The sequence below is a fragment of the Nipponia nippon genome, unplaced genomic scaffold (genome assembly GCF_047370975.1).
Source record: "Nipponia nippon isolate SJK-2023a ecotype South Korea unplaced genomic scaffold, ASM4737097v1 scaffold_21, whole genome shotgun sequence".
Taxonomy (NCBI): Eukaryota; Metazoa; Chordata; class Aves; order Pelecaniformes; family Threskiornithidae; genus Nipponia; species Nipponia nippon.
The window spans coordinates 3,615,322-3,632,358 of NW_028262338.1; the positions used below are offsets into that span (position 1 = coordinate 3,615,322).

General features: G+C 42.8%; 1 protein-coding gene across 10 annotated transcripts in view; it reads right to left on the bottom strand.

The window, feature by feature from the left end:
- KCNIP1 (potassium voltage-gated channel interacting protein 1) overlaps positions 1-17,037 on the bottom strand; it is a 482,303-nt gene that overhangs the window by 93,416 nt on the left and 371,850 nt on the right. Inside the window, exon 1 of one of the 10 annotated variants that reach the window (XM_087760142.1) lies at positions 13,214-13,443. The exons of 8 other annotated variants lie outside the window; for them this stretch is intronic. Coding sequence is in view for 1 of the 2 variants with exons in the window: in XM_087760140.1 (XP_087616266.1) it covers positions 13,138-13,204 (67 nt within the window). In the remaining variant the exon portion in view is untranslated. Of the gene's footprint in view, positions 1-13,137; positions 13,444-17,037 lie in introns of those variants that run through there. One more of the 10 variants, XM_087760140.1, reaches the window with a different exon arrangement.

The window sequence follows — 17,037 nt, forward strand, 5'->3', positions numbered from 1 at the left end:
ACTGTTCAAGTGACATCTCTTTTCTGACCCTTCACATCATAAAGCTGATCTACTCTTGATTTTTTAATGGATAAATATCCATAGCTCCAGCCTCAAGTTGGTGGAACGGGAACTTTCAGTTTCTCTCAGCAGGTCTCGGCTATCAGTTGCAGATCTTGGACCTGCAGACCTGAATTTAGAGCCTCCTTCTGCAGTTCTTTATCATCTACATGATAAAGGAAAAACCTAGCAAGGACATAGCAGGACATCAGTCCCTCTGCGAGGGCACAGGTATTACACCTTTGTCATCAATGCATTGCTGTGACCAACCTCCCTGGGCAATACATTAACCTCACATTGCAAAGGCGAAAGACTGACACTTGGAAGAAGTTTTAAAAGGAACACAAGGTCTCTAATTTATTCCTTAATCTTCAAAAAGACTCTGAAACCCACAGTGAGAGAGGCTCTTAGTTCCAGCTGTTCAAATGCAGGCTACTGTGCACTTCCCTCAAACCCAAAGGAAAGTTGCAGTCATCCCACACCATAGCATCAGGAGTTAGCCTCTACTTCATGTCTTTTTGGAACTAGTATCCAACAACTGTGAGATGAAACAGCCTAAGACATCCTTGAACAAAAGGATTTGGAGACCCAAATCCTGAAAATCCCACACTATGGTATCAGGTTGCTGAGCTATCGCTTCCCACAGAATGAAAACAAATATGCATTATCAAGCAAGCTGATTGCATGTTAATGATTTGCTGAATCAGAACACACTAGAAATGAGTAGGCTCAGTTGAACTGAATCCATGCTTTATTTCATGCAGCATTGTATTATTGATTTTCCTGAGGTCTATGATTAATTTGAATACTGAATTATTTGATGGCACTGAAATGAGACAGTTTAAATTATTAGGTTGTTTGGTACTTCTGGGAACAGCTGAATTGAGATTTCTAAATGTTTCCATCCATTTCTACAAATAGAATAAGCTTTGATTTGCCTTCTGATCAAGTTTGTACAAAACATACATTGAACGAAGGAACTTGCATCTTTTGAGGGAAAAGAGAAGGCATGTGAACTGCTAAGAGAAAACAGAAGTGAAAGCTCTAGAGATTAAAGATCTTTCATTTATCTTCAGCGTAGGCAGAACATCACGTCTGTGCTGTGCCTCCATCCACAGCCGCCACCTGCGCCAGCCCTGCTCTGCAGTGCCCATCACAAGATTTATACATCTGCTGTCTCTGAGCAATCTGTTACATTATATGGGGAAGAGGCTTTGGCTACCTTCATTCAGATGCAGCCCTTTCATAAAAAGATTCCATATTCACTAGATTGGTAAAGCAAGTCTAGGACAGATTTTAAGACAGCCGTCAGGTCACTGAAATCCTGGCTCCCTCCCCTGCTGCACAGAACACACATGGGATTTGGTCACTTTCCTTCCCTTCTTCAGTCACTGAAAACTCAAACTGTGTTTTCCTTCACAGCCTTTCTGATACTCCATGGCTACATCACACAGGTTTTTTCATCAGCTGCTGTACCAACAGGAAAATAGCAATTCACATGGACCACCCAGTGCATGACCATCAACTAATACTTAGCAACTGATGAGCCTGGCTCTGTGCACGCATGTTCATCACAGCCCTTAGAAATGGCATTTGGTAGACAGTGATCAACTAAATTGGTATTCCAGAGCGAAGCCTTTCCACCACCTGAAGACCACAATTAAGATTTGCTACTCTCATCCTGTACGATATGTAACAAGCATTGATGCATGCAGAACGTGTTCTGGTATGGCTTGTGGTTGAGCTAGTAAATAACAGGTGCAGCCTTCCCGGCCTTGCAAATATGCTTCGGGAGGTGCTCCACATTGCAAAAGTAAAAATGTTAAGTTAGGAATCGGTCAAGCTGGCAGTTACCCACGGAGGCAGACAACTGGGGCCTGCTGCCTCCGTCGCCAATGGGACTCAAGGGAGCAGCTGGCAGCAAGGTACCACCACGGTGGGTAAGGACTGACCCTATTTGCACCCCATGGCATCCCTCTGGGTGGGAGCAGCAGCGAGCCTGGCTTCCCAAGCTCCCCCTCCTCCTCTCCTCCCACCTGCCCCTTGTGCCAGGGCTGCAGAAATTAAAAGCAGAGGCTGCTCAGGCAGGCTACCTGTTCCTTCCCAGATAAGAAAAGTAAACCCACATACAAAATACCCAGCTGTTTCCTCTTCTTCCTCACCCCCTCCCAGAAATACATAAATCTCTTTTCAATGACATCTACCTCTTCAGCAGAATGTTGAGAGCAGCTCAACATTTCACTCCCTGACAGACATCCTAATCCCTTCCAACTCTGTCAGCCCTGAGAAATCACCACTCTGAAAACATTTCCTGCGTATCTAACACACAAATCCTTATTTACAGCACAGCACTCCCAGTACCGGTCACTGCTTTGTAGCCTGGACCCACACAGGCTGTGTGCAGCGCTAGCACTGTGATATGGGGGGACGGCATGCTGATGTCTGCAAACCTGGATGCACGGTGAGAGCTGCATGGTTCTGCTGGGCACTTGCTTCAGGTGAGCACGGGTAAGTGTAGGTCAATGCATTGCTCACATCTCCCAGGCACCGTGCACTGGACCTGCAGAAGCTTTAAACAGCGACAGCAGAAGCTGCAAGAGTCAGCAGCTGTAAACCAGCACAGCCATTTCCTAGGCAGAGGGTCCCAGTCCACGGAGCCTGGGAGCAGCCTGCACCCTGCTAGCTGGTACTGGCTGTGCTGTTCCCCCAGGATGAAGTGAGGGACAGAAGTCATTCCAAGTTTAGAAAGTTTATCCCAATTTTTTCCCCACTTATACCAGATCTAATGAAGGTAGTCCTTTCCCTTATGGACTTTGTTCCTCTTTTTAACACCAGTACAGATACAGGCACTATCTTCAGCTGGTTGTCACACGTGTTTTATATCCATTAGAGAATGATAATTTAAAAAAAAATAATGGAAGCAGGCTGAAATGTGGCTTTAAGATGTTCTTCAGAGGTGGAGACAGATGGCGAGTGTTATGAGCACAGTAAGATTTGAGAAATGAGAGCACAGTGATGGACATCATGGGATTAAGCTCTGCAAAAGATTTGTCCTTCCATAGGTTAGGATAGTGCTTCCTCCTAACAGTACCTCCATTCTTCTGGCTATTCTAGAGCTGAAATAAATCTGCAACCTGCTTGATAGATCTTTAGTTCAAGAAGGAATATAGGTCTGCAGTGCAAGGAGGTGTGAGGTGACGCTGGCATCTACCCTTTGAGCACTTGCAAGAATTTAATGAGGAAAGCTCCAGTATGGTTGTTCTTTTGCACACACATAGATAGATGCAAAATGTAATCCACAAAATGGTTATTTTTTCAAGGATTCCTGAAAATGCATGTGGACCACAGTACATTCAGAAGAGCTCTACTGGATGTTCGTGAAAGCGGAATTATTTAATTTTCTATTATAGTTAAATGGCACTAGTGCTTGTGAAAGTTACCAGACCTGACAACTTGCATTTTGTGCTCCTGATGTCAGCTGAACTCAATCAGTCTCTTTAAATACTAAAACTGACATCTAAGAACAGGAAACAAATGCTTCTAGGAAACTCTTCTTGGTTATACTTGCTTATACCATAGCAGAATTTCACTCAATTTCCTGCTATAAGTTATTTTACACACTTACTGGAACAAATACTTTTCAGGAACTCATGCAAACACATACAGGCAGTAGCGAGCCATCTACCTACATTGTTTGTGTTGTATGCATCTTGGCTAGAAAAGTGATTCTACTGTTACACTCATCTCTGGATGTTCAGGAGAATTTATCACACTTTGTGTAACCAAGAAAGAAATTCGCTTGGAGATAACTCTGCTGCAATGTTTGCAATGCCATGTGCAGGAAAGCTTTCCTGATTTTGCTCAGATCAACCATCTAAGAGCCAAAACTTCGTATAAATCTGAGAGGGCATTTGGCCTAAGAATATTCAAGGGGTATTATACCCGCAGCAAGGAAAACCCAAGAATAGCGGATTTTTTTCCCCCCACAGTTGTAGGGGAAGGTTCAAATGTCAACTGCCATTAAAACATCCTTAAAAAACTTCGTTCAGTACAACAGTCTGAAATTCAAAAGATAAGACTTACTTCTCTGCAGGAATAAACTGTGATGTATTTTAAAATGGAAGTTTGGGGGGTTTTTTTGATGTAAATTCTCTTCAAAAGCTTCATTCTCAAATACATTTCACAATTCATTCATGCCGAGAAGCACTTCTTATCTTCTGAACCGCCAGACTGCTGGGCTGAACAAAATGTGTACAATTCACTTTTAACTATTTCAGTGCATTGCACAAGGAGGAAAGCAGAATGCCAGAGGGATCCGAGTAGCAGTCACTGAAGCTGAGAAACCCAGTAAAACTCCAAGTCATTCCATCTTCACTGCTATTTCAATCTAAATTAATCAGCTCAGTTTGGCCATCACTAATTAAGACTCTCTTTTCTTTCTGGAAATGTATCTATCAGCTGTATTGCCATTTCAGCTGCAGTAAAAAAAAAAGTTAAATGACTCACTATAAGGCAGAGATCACAAAGCATATTACAACTCTACCTGTTAGGAAACGTAATAAAGACAAGGCATGGATATTCTAGAGAAGAGGGACAATGAAAGATTTTAAGCAGAGGCAGAAACAGAGCAAGGACTTTCTCTTATTCTACTCAAATTCCTCAGTCTTACATAATACCTAGCTAATTTTACAAAAACAATCGATTCTGGGGGATTAAGAAAATATTTAAGAAAATAAATCTATTTTTACCACACATTTTTTTCTAAACAATATATTGTTTACTTTCACAAGAGATGACCGTCCAACTAAGTTTATAACTCAGTTTATATGCTTTGCTCCCCTGCCTTTATATCCCTGCTATATTCTTTGTGAACAGAATAAACAAACAGACCTTCAGTACTGCTGCTCAGAGTAGCCTGCTGATTTATAGAGCGGCTTTTGCAGCCCTGCTTCCTATCCCTGGTACAACACAGATTTTTGTAAAGATGATGCATTAAGGAGAGTTTTTCCAATCAGCTGTTCTCTGCAACATCTAGATGCTTTGTTTCTATTAAACAGTTAATTAAGAAATCATTAATTTCTTTATGAGTGAAATCATGTAGTTCCTTCCAATTTGCATGATCTTGTAAACATAATTTAATACAGACAACTCAGAGATCCATCTGGATATTCACAGAATAAACCATGAATAATCAGTTAATGATTGTAAAGCACTCTGAAGACAAGAAGTGGCAAATACTCTCACCTGACCACCTAAACCATCTAAAGTTGTTTAAACTTGCCAGGGGCTCTAATAACTGAAGCACCTTGCTGAGTGAATGAAATTGCTAATTTCTCTATTAGAACACGTAAAATGTGACTCTAGAACAAAATCATAATGAACCGAGCAACAAAACCAAAACACATATAAATTTGGGAAAAAAAGGAGTGGGGAGGGGAATAAATCCTGAGCACTTTTGCTGGCAAATGCCATGACGATTAGCCTTTGGATTTTTTTAAAAGTAGCTAGATGCTGCAAGAATCTTAAGTAACAAAAAGGTAAAGAGACATTTTTGTCAAGAATGGCATTTCATCAGGTTCCTGGATAACAATAGACACTCCTAAAATACTGGTTTCTTTACAGTGATTTAAGAGATAACTACAACAAAAGTTAGGCTTGTAAATAAGCACCAAAGAGGAGAAACTGGACGTCTTTCAGATGAGTACTTCCTCCAGAGGCAATGCTCTCCTGGCAGTCCCCAGCTCCTGCCCCATCGGCTGCTGGGCTGGTAACCCTCTAGCCCTGTGCCAGGGTTGGTCCCATCTGAACAGCATTTGGGACACAGGCTGAGCCCAGGCTTGACCTACACCCACCACAGGCCCAAAGACTTGAGCTGGCCCTTGGGCAGCATCAAGGAGGAAAACACGTAGGTCCGTTCTGTCATGCTTCTGGGCAAGAGCTCATGAAACTAATCCAGGACACGTTATTTCTGCAGTGCAAGTTAAAACCCCTCTCAGTTCCAAAAATAACACCACTATTTAAGGCATTAAAGTCCTCTACAAAGGCAAATGAACATTTTATCCCAGGCCCCGAGCCAGCAAAAGTGAACATTCTGTCTACCAGAACCAATGAAATTCAGTGCGTTTGGGGCCAATTCAATGCCTTTGCCCTCAATTTTAAGTGCCCTTATTTAGTTAAGCCTCTCACTTCAAAAAAAAAAAACCAAACCATATATACATCCTCTTTAGCACACCACATAGGCACTAAGATCACACACCTCTTCTGTCTTCCATACAATAATTCTCTACGCTGTATATTCACATACCATTATGCAATGTTTCTGCCAGTTATCTGCATACCACCTGTTTTACACATTCCGAGGCACACATTTGTGTGTGTTTATGAAGTTCCTTTATCTTTAAAGAATATTTTTTCCCCCTTCCCTCCAACAAGACACAAGGAAGTCTTCCTAACCAAGAAAATGTCAATCTTTCAGAAAAAGAAGTTACAAAGAACAAATACAATGCCCATTTGCTGATTTTCAGTCCTCACCTCTCCTCTGTCTCTCCAAAAACTCTACTCCTCTCCTCCCACTTCAGAGAGGAGATTTTAACAGACAACATTTATTCCTGTGGACTGTATTTTATCATGGCAGCCCATGTCCCTTATCACCTTTTACACTTCCCTGCTTTCAGTTTTACAGGCTGAAGCCTCTGTCTGTATGCTAACATTTCCCCAGGAATTCTTCTTTTGATCTGCTGAATGGAGACCTACTTGAAAGCAAATTCAAAACGATGAAACCTTCTTCCATGGTCCCTGTAAGAAGCAACTACAAGAATGCAGATTTAAATGCTTTGAAAGCATGGACTGGATTTGCCCTCCAAGGCACGCTCTGCACTAGGGCTCCGTGCATGGCCCGAGCTAACAGGGGTTGTAACTACCAGCACTGGCTGTACTGCAGCCCAGCATTAACTGTGCTCACTACCATTATAACCAAGTGACGTGGCCCCTATAACCCAAATCCACCAACAGCTCCACCAGGACATGCTCCAAACTCATCACAGCTTTGGCCGAGCCGGGGTCAGTCCCATGCAGCAGCTCCTTTCATAAGGCTTTCTGTAACCATCCGCTCTTTCCAATGAGCCTTTCTCTCCATCAAGGATACCCGTTTTGCTATTCATGGGTGACATGCTAACAGTGGCAGGCAGGGAAAGTGGGGATGGGCCACCTCCAGCTTTCCCAGGGGATTTCTCCAGCTCTGTCCCCAAGGGCAATACCAAGCGCTCCCCTCCAGGTCCCCTCCTGGAACAGAGCTCCTCCACTGCCCCATTGGCTACCGTAAGCACCGTTCATTGTATTTTCAGCAGGAGAAAAACTGCAGTCAAGGTCCATTTCCAGGTTGAAGACGTGATCTCTGTAGCATACAATGCAAGCAATTAGGCAACTTTATATATGACAGATTCACAGGAACTAGCTTATTAACATTTCATTCAGTAGAGGCAAGGTAGCTAAAAATTACTCCAATTAGCAGCTTTCTAGATATCCAGAGTTATCTTTTTTCCTGATAAAAGCCCAAATGCCCAGGAGTTTATAGAATAATTAAGTTTTTAGACCAGATGTAAAATCTCAGAATAAAGTTTCAAACGATGTTCTAAGTCATCCAGTTTATTCAAAACACATCTGTTCTGCAGCATTATGTTACTTCTACTGCAAACACGGCATATTTTAACGTATCTGCAGTCTCACAAAAATTTGTGAATATGCATGTCTGATTTAGTCCTGATTTTTCTAGTGACACAAAGCGATAGTCTCCATTCTCTGACCAGGGCCAAACACTGAAGGAGGGTCTGTTAGCAGTACTGAGGAACCATTCTTGCTCTGAATCCACACAATAAAGTGTCAGGCTTATTTTAGAACAGAGGTTGTACAAACATCATTTAAGAGCTTAGGGTGGAGAGGTCTATCATACCTGAGCACCTCAGAAATTTATCAAAAGCTTTGATTAGATTAGGATATGCAAATCACAGTAAGGTTACCTTTTTCCATTTACAAGCTTGTTTTCCTGTAGCTCATCAGAAAGCCACTAAAATAAATCAAGGTATCCAGGAAATCTAAGATTTATGAGAGTATGAATGGCAATAGCCGGAGCTTGTCTTAGCCAGTAATTCTGATAGATACATACAGTGCAAAGTGTGAAATTTACTCAAACTTTGTCTGGATGCAGATGTTGAGGTTTAATTATTTGAAAACAACAATATTTTAGACAAACTTGAAGCAAGAGAAACAAAGCAGAGGAAGGAAGGATAAACACAGACACACATTTAGACATACACCATTTTAACAGTTGGTGTAAGTGAAATAGAACCAAGTTTCCCATTTTTTTTAAAATTTCAGTAACACTTCAATTATCATGAATCAGCAGTGGTTTAACAAGTGTTAATTTGAGAGTTTACACACACACTTTTTTCTTAAATGATTGCCTTCTCTTTCCAGAGGGCAGAGCCATGGGAGCTGCTGGTGGTGGTACAGAACAACAAACTCTTCCTTCTGTGCTCAAGGGAAGGGGAGAAGACTTATAGCAGCTCCTACAAAATCACTTGATGAAAGTCCTCCTATTCATCCACCTCAGCACCAGCCTCCTGCTCCACGGCATGCTGCATCAGGGCTATTCAAGGATTCACATTCTGGGTGTTTGGAAAGGCTCTCCTGATCCCGCCTATGATTAAAGAAGTCTCTAATAGCTGATCAAGACCACGGGATGTGCATAACCAAGTGGAGCCTGTTGTACATCACGCATGAGTTTTATTATCACTTGTGCCCACGAGCCCCATGCCATCTGGCACAGACACGCCGACACACCTGCCTGCACCCGCAGCGCCCGAGCGCCAGGCTCCCATAGCTCTCCCACCAAGCAGCCCCTGGGCTACGGCAGCCCTGGCCTGCCAAGAGCTACAACAGCAAGGTCCTTCCTCTGTGCTCAGAGGGAGAAAAAGAGCCGGTGCTTGCATAAAAAGCAATTATCACTTAAAAAAACCAACCAAACCCAAACCTCAACTACATTCATCTCAGTGTTTATTGCTAATCATTACTAATTCATTTTGGGTGCACTGCATTATAATAGCAAAGCCATTCAGTATTCATGAGGGCTGGGAACACAGGCTGCGGTCCTCACACGCTGCCTGAAAAGGATGCAAATGTTGTGGCTCCCTTTTTAATGAGGAGGCTGGCTTTGTGCCCCAGAAGCAGAAGAGCAGTATCCCATGCACAGCAACACACTCTCTGCTTGGATGTGCAGCCCCCAGAAAACAGTGCCCTAGGGAACAGGACAAAGCTTGGAAAACCTTGCAGACCTGCACCACTTTTCTCTTTCCTCAGAGGTTATTCGGTTGAGCTTGAACAGGACAAGGTGGCTTCTAACATGACACACGCTGCCCTGTCGGCACCAGACACCTGCTGCCACCTTGTCACTGCATGCCACTACACCAGAGGTCTCCCCTATCTTCCCCCACAAACACTGGAATAGGGAATTACCTCAACTACTGTAATGAAATAGGAACAACTCAACTCTGGTGTCCTCCAACATTGGCAGCAGGGCCTGACAGCCCTTCTCCAGAGAGCAGCTAACTGGCTCCCCCTGCTTGCAAGCTCTTCTCCTGCCTGGAAACCTTTTGCCCTTCAAGCTGAGAATCACAACTTTTGGTTTATTTCCATCGCCCCCATCTTATTTGTTGCAATAAGCACAACCAGGTCCTTGAGCAAGAGATCACCTGCAAGCTACAGCCCTGTGTCCATGCACAGCCTTCTAGCAGTTTTGTCACATCTCTACAAGTGAACTAGACCCTCTATACTAAAAACAAACAAACAACCCCCCCCCCAAATCCCCCAAAACCTCAGGAAAACTGGTGCAAAGGCTCTCTCCCAAAATTTCTTCTGAAGTCACCAAATCTAAGCGTTATATGGCAATGATGTCATCACCCTAAACATGAATTAGCAGGGCTCACATTGAAAATTAGAGGGGAAGGATCCCCTTTCTGCATTCACTCCCAGTAACAAACTTGTGCTTTAGTTTTATATGCCACGATTCTCCAGTGAGATCCAGGGAGGACTAACATATATTTAAGGTCTATAGCTTTCCCAAATTTAAAACAAAATTAAAAGAACTATGTACGCACTACCGTATAATTTCCATGCTCCCTCCCGTCACTTCCACTTTCCTCATTTCATTTACATTAGTGCCAAAGGAAAAAAGCCTCACTTGGTGCGGAAAAGACAATTCCAGAAGAGTTTGTATTCTGCTTCTGCTAAAACTCTACAGCAGTGACCAAGTATTATGCCTTCAGAAGAAAGTGTCACCAAAGCTAACTTCTGTGATCTTCTGACCAAATATTATCTGCTTTCTAAATACTGCATCCCAAGTGACTATATTTTTAATAACACGAGGAATACTCTGTAGCTCTGTTTTTAGAAAGTGGAAGATGGATCTCAGGTCATTTTGATGCAGTCTGCTCTTGGCTATGATACTGCTTCACTGACAGCAATTAACTGAGGTCAGCAATATAATTTACCCCTTTTTAAATTACAGTGTAGAAACACTGCATAGAGGAGCACATAAAGCGCATGAGATTTAGCAGTGACCCGGGAGCTCGATCATTAAGCACACAAGGGGGCATATTCTCTTCACTCTGAGTGCATTTCCCATTAATGCTAATAGCACGTTGAGAAGAAAATATACTCCATAAACTTTCATTACTCACTTTCTCCCTTGCTCTTTGACAAATGAGTTGCTGATGTAGACTCAGAGGTAGGTAATACATCCACTTCTCTCTATGCCAGTGCTATAGAAAACCAGAAAGGCTTTTCCTTGCAAGTTCAGACACTCCCACATCTCACACTGTGGATTTGATTAAATCTGGCTTTTAAGCCATTCAGTTCCAGGCAGTATTTGAGTGGGACTCACAGATACACTAACAAACACTGCCAGGAAGGACAGTCCTCTTCCTTGCCTGCTCACCAGCTGTCCTCACGCTCCTACTCCCTGCGTTGCACCAGCTGTGGTGCTTGTCTGATCCCTTGGACAGTCAATTCACCCCATTAACTGAGCAGAAAAATAAGACTTTCTCTTCTAGCCTAGCAGAAAACTTGGGTATCTCTGAACTTCTTCTCAAGAGGGTAATTTTTTCCACAGTCAGCTGGTATCCTGGTGGCATTCCAAGTGTATCATTACTTTCCGGCCGTTCACATTCCCATAAAAAAGCTGTATCTTACAGAGAAGTGTTATTTCCTAAAATCAACTGTGAAAGTGTCCTAAATCAACTGCAAAAGAGCTGCCACATGTCACTTTACCAGTGGCCAAATGCTGCTGATGAATAAGGTAGCTCTGAACAAGGAAAAATATTGGCTCAAGAGGAGGAAAAATTGCAGGTGTTGAAATGTCTGCTTTGGGTATCATTACACAATTCACACACAAATGGGAGATCTGGTCATTTTTCACAGGTATGAGGGACCCATAATGGTGAAGTCGTGACAACCTCTCAAGGAGGAGCATTCAGAAGTAAAGGCAGTTATGGGATGAGACAGTCACCAGAGCTGTAGACAGAGTAGCAGACTCTGCTAGCAGGGCAAGAAAAGGGAATTTTGGGAGGGCTACCCAGGATGAAAGCATCCTGCAGCTCCCTGCTATGCCAACAGCTGCCATCAGAGCCCGGAGCTGAAGCTGTCATCCTTGCTCTGTCCTTGTGGCCCAGGGCTGGGCAGGACACTCGGTGCTGGCCCAGGAGCCCTGTTTGCCCTGGCTGGACAGCCTATTCCTGCTCCCTGCCCGTCCGTTCTCCGCAGAGGAACGGGAGCTGCTTTGCTCCATGGTGCTTCTGCCAGTTCTGCCCCTCACCTCCCCACGTCTGTTCTTGGCCTCAGCCTCATTTCCTCTTCCCTCCTCAGCTGCTAACAGGATTGCTTTCAGGAAGAGAGAGGTCAAAAGAGCACATCTGGACTAGATGCCCATCAGCATTTACTTTATAGAAGTGTTTGCTTTTGTTAGGGTGCAAATAACACTCTCATTTCTTTGGCTGCTGCATTTCACAGGGGAAGGAGAAGTTTTCTTGGAAAACTTACTGGAAGTAAAAGGCTACATGGACAAATGTGGGTACATGAAGTCACAACAAGTAGAGGGAAAAACAAGCCTGAATGTGCTTTACCAATAGTGCTCCATGCCCCAGCTCTTCCGTCACCATGAACCCACGGAGCTCCTTCTCCAAACTCGCACTGGCCCCACATAATTCAATTGACTAAACACGGTAGTCTCACAATGACAAAATTCAGTTTTATCCACAGTAACGAGAAGCCTTAAACCAGGTCTAACTTCTTGAACCTGATCACCTCTTTCAATCTGCATTTCCATATATTGGGAAAAAAAACTTTATAAGACAGTGAAATAGAGCAGGAAATCCCACCCTCTCCCAATATTTGTTGCTTCCAAAGCCTCTGCCAAGCTCCCTGTGCAGCCATGCCGCACTCTTCTCCCCTGTAAGCTCCCAGGCCTCCAGCTCATAAACTACATCTGAGTCCTAGACACAGCACATCTACCTCCATTAAAACAAAACAATGGAAACATAGATTTCTTATTATCAATATATTTACAAGCTGGTTGTTCAAAACCCTCTTGGCTCCCTCGAGAACTGAGAATAGCTTGAATCAAGAACTCGGTATTTAAAACGTGCAGGTCTAGAATAACTCCACAGCCTTAGACGATCAATCTTTATTCTGAAGCAACGTCCTCAGTCCACCAGGATTCTGTGCCATACTGAGGTCTAGCAGGGAATCAAACCTAAAGCAACACAATTAGTTCAGCTTCAGAGAATTCCTGCTCTCTGCAAGCCTGATTCACCTGTGCAGCTACACAAGCTCCCTGGCACACAACCCAAAATTTTTGCTAGACTAAAACAACTGACAAGTCTATTTACAACTAAATAACCAAGTAAAAAACAACCAATATACAAAAAAGGTTTCAGAAGCACTCAACTTGAAACTCACACATAGAAATCTTTAGCTTGAAGATGTCTAGAGAAATAAATAGACTACTAAATGAACGGTCTTACTTGAGAATAAATAAGACAAACATACCTGAAACAGCTCTACTGCATCTGAGCATTCCTCCGAGCCATTCAAGGGTGCCAGGATGGATAGACATTGCACTTACCCCTTTGAGCCTTTTCTCTTCTTGCCCTGGTATCCAGCCTTCCTTGCACTAGCACTCAGCTCAGGTGCTCACCTAGCAGCAAGAGCCACTCCTAACAAGGGGCCATATTTCACACAAACACATATTTTTTGAGTAGAAATACTACATAACAAATGAATCTCAATACTAAGACTAACATTATATTAGTAAACATAACTCTAACATTTAGGAGAGGAATACATACACCCCCCCCAGAACACACTCACTGCAACACATGCATTTATTAACCTGGAATATATATCACCAGTCTAATGGAAACAGCTGCAAATAAACCATAAACAGGTGGGCTGAGTTATGGGAGGTTTGCTCATTGGCAAACGAGCCTGCACCTCACCAAGGCTCTGCTTGCAGCAGCTGGAGGTGATCAGAGGTGGGGCAGCCTGTGAGCAGGCACTCAGTGTAGGTGGCCCTAATGGCCCACTTGTCATCCAGCTACTGTCCTTGCAAGCAGGTGCTGCCCGTGACTTGGCTTTGCCATCAGGCAGAGCCCCCGTGGCCCTGAGCAGGGGCAGCAGGCAGAGCTGCTCTGCCCTCTCTTCCCGCTCCCTCTCAGCCAGCAGGCAGCAGCCTGCTCGAGCCCAGACTCCTACTAGTGTGCACACGCAACACCTTTTCATTTTAGCAGGGCAAGATAGGTTCTCTTGAATCAAAAGCTTTCAGCAGTGCACGCGTAAGTACAGAAAAGGAAAACTTTATGGAGGTAACAGTTGTTGTCTGTTATCACACAAAGAGATTCCTCTTAAAATTCACCTGCTCTGCATGAGCTGGTAGTGCTGACGCTGACAGGCATGTGAAACCAATGCCTACATGAGCAGTTTTCATATTAAGCAGGGCCTCAGAAACCACCAATAAACTAGAAGGAGCTGGTGATGTCTGGCATTGAAGGTTGGGTGTTTGTTTTGAGGGTATTTTTTTTTCCTAATTGTAGGTCAATTAGTTGTTTTAATGAAATAACTTGACTTTCAGAGGTACTGAAATCCATCAAATCTCTGAAAGGTTCAGGACTTCAGAAAACCAGGTGATTCCTTTTCAGGCCTAGCTATTAACATGGATAATTTTTAAAAATAGTTTTGTTTGAGTTTCTTCAGCAGCTATTTTAGGAGACATTTCATAGTCCTGAGACTTGATCAATTCAAATCAGTGTTAAACCTATCACTTTCACCCACAGTACATTCACTCCAAACTGGAAAGTGAGCATCTTATATGTGTAATCACTGGGTGTAGTTCTTGTAAGGTGATGCTTTGACTTGTGATACAGCACATGTGCTAGAGATTAACTGGAAACTACTTTTAAATATTCAGTATTCTATGTGATAGTATCCATGATCAAAGATGCAGAGAAATTCTACTTATTAATTAATAAACCAGGCTTTAAACCACAGATACGGAACAGCCAGAAATAGGAAGCTGTCATTCATAAAACATAAATCAGCATTTTCCATTTCTTTTCCCACCTAGCTAATCACAAACAGTAATGAACCATGGACAAAAAACTTAATGGCTTCTTGGGGAAAAAATCAATGCCAAATTGGCCTACTTAACCAATTGATAATAATTGCATAAAGAACGTTACCTAAACTTCATTTTTCTGACTAATTACTGTAACAGGGAAGGCATGAAACTAGGAAAGAAAAGAGAAGGGATTCATGATATTTTTTATGGCAAAACCTGCAAGGGAAATTGAAAAGCCTAGTCATACTTATATTGATTTTGATAGTCACAGCAGATTCTCCAAGCTGTATGAATTTTTATCGCAGATCACTCACATACAAATATTTACTTTCTTAATGGACATTTTTCCTTGAACGAATGCTAAAATGTGCACTGAAGCGGAAGGTTATAAGTTAATTGCTATTGTCATTTCTACTCAATTACTGCCTACACTAGAGCTGTCATGCAGTAAAGGCAAGAGAGAGAGAAACACCACCGCTAATGGTGAATTTCCGAGCTTTTATCACTGTGTCAAAACATTATCATTCTGTAATCACAGGCTTTCATGCAAAATAGCTCAAATGGCAGCAAAATCCCGATGCAAAGCATTTTTAAATATCAGCTTAGTGATGGCAAGGAACAGGATTAAGCACTTAAGCGCCGCTTAAGTTTTTAGTAAGCTGGTACTTAAAGGAACTCCCAACCTAAGCGTGGGCCAAGCTTTCCATTGCATGGGGAGACAGGCTCCTCCGAGGGGGGCTACGCTCTGCGTAGGCAGCAGGAGGGTGGTGGGAAAGCAAAGAAGAGGACTGATCCTGTAACACAAGGAATTTGGCACTTCCCTCCGATGGATATTCACTGCTGTGAAGTCTTTCCTGGAATTCGGCTTCAAAGTTTGGGGACCAGGAATCCCGGCGTTCATCAAGAACACACAAAGCCAAGTTTATACTGCTTTCCCGTTCCTCAGGTTTCTAAACCCAAGTTATGCTCAGAGTGCTCTTGCTAACAAGACACCAGGGTTGCTCTCTGGCTTTGTGAATATTAAAGCCACCTGTATTACACGATGAGGCCCAACTAAAGATGCTGGAAGAGATCTGGACCAGAGTACCTCTTGGAGTGAGATACATTCTCCTGGGAAGGAGGAATGCACACTCAAATCTCACTTCATAATGAAGGAATTTCACCCCTAAACCAGACTAGGGACCCAGCCTCTTGGGAGAGGAGTCTCCTCCTCAGGCTCCACAAATCTAGCTTGTGGTTTCCTTAGCACCTGCCTAGACTCAACTCTTGCTATTCCGTCAACTATCTTAACTTCTAAAATAAGCTCAAATTAAATGTGCTGCCTATATGTCACTTCAGTAGTTTATTTTTGGCTAAAACTAGTTATTTAACAGTGTCAAATTTATGAATGAGTTTGACTATTCTGCTGCATAAATATTTCAATAGAAAAAATTTAATGCCAGTTCCACAGCTGAATTCATCAACTCCTTTCAACCTCAGTCCCACGCTTTCCTGTCTATCACAGTTCAGCCCTGAAACAAAGTAATCGGAGACGTACAGAGGGTGCAGGGGAGAAGACATCATAGTGTTAATGGGTCATGACAGCAGATAATGACACATCAGTGTATTATTATTATATTAATAGATCCACAGCTACCCAAAGCTGCAGTCATTAAACAGCAGCTGAATCTACCTATCCAATTGTGCATGGATATGGACATTTTGGATATGGACTTTCAGATATGGACATTTTTGTATGGCATTTGCAAATCCCCAAGATGGAAAGTCAGGTTAGCATTTGTTATTTTCAGTCACGTTCGGCAAGCACACACATTTACCACACCTCTGCTCATGTGTAACCTTCACTCCACACAGGAGGCTCTGCTCCTATCTGCAGGCCTTTGTATGTCACATTTAGATTTGCTTTCTGCAGAAACCAGTAGTGCTCACAGCAAAATTTCACCAAGACACAGGCTCGCTGCTAAGAAGCAGTGTTTATTATAGATGTATTTATATGCTTCAGCAGCTCTTTCCCCTTAAGTCACTCAGACATGATTCTTTCCCTGGAAATGAAGCATGAAAGTGTGGGAAACTATTCACAGCTTGATGACTGCATTTCCTTAGGTCTGCGAGCCAAATTACTAGGAGTGTGTGAATACACAGAAAGCTCATTTACAAATTAGGCTGTTAGAAAACTTGGATCCAAAAAGAGGCATCTGTGTGTTCTCTGTGCTACAAATACTTGTGTTAAGTTGCCTAAAACTGCTTGTTTCTTTGGGTACTGGGTGATAGTAATTTATGAAGGGGTTTTCTTAGATACTTGTATCAAAAAAGCCCCCACAGCCATTTACAAA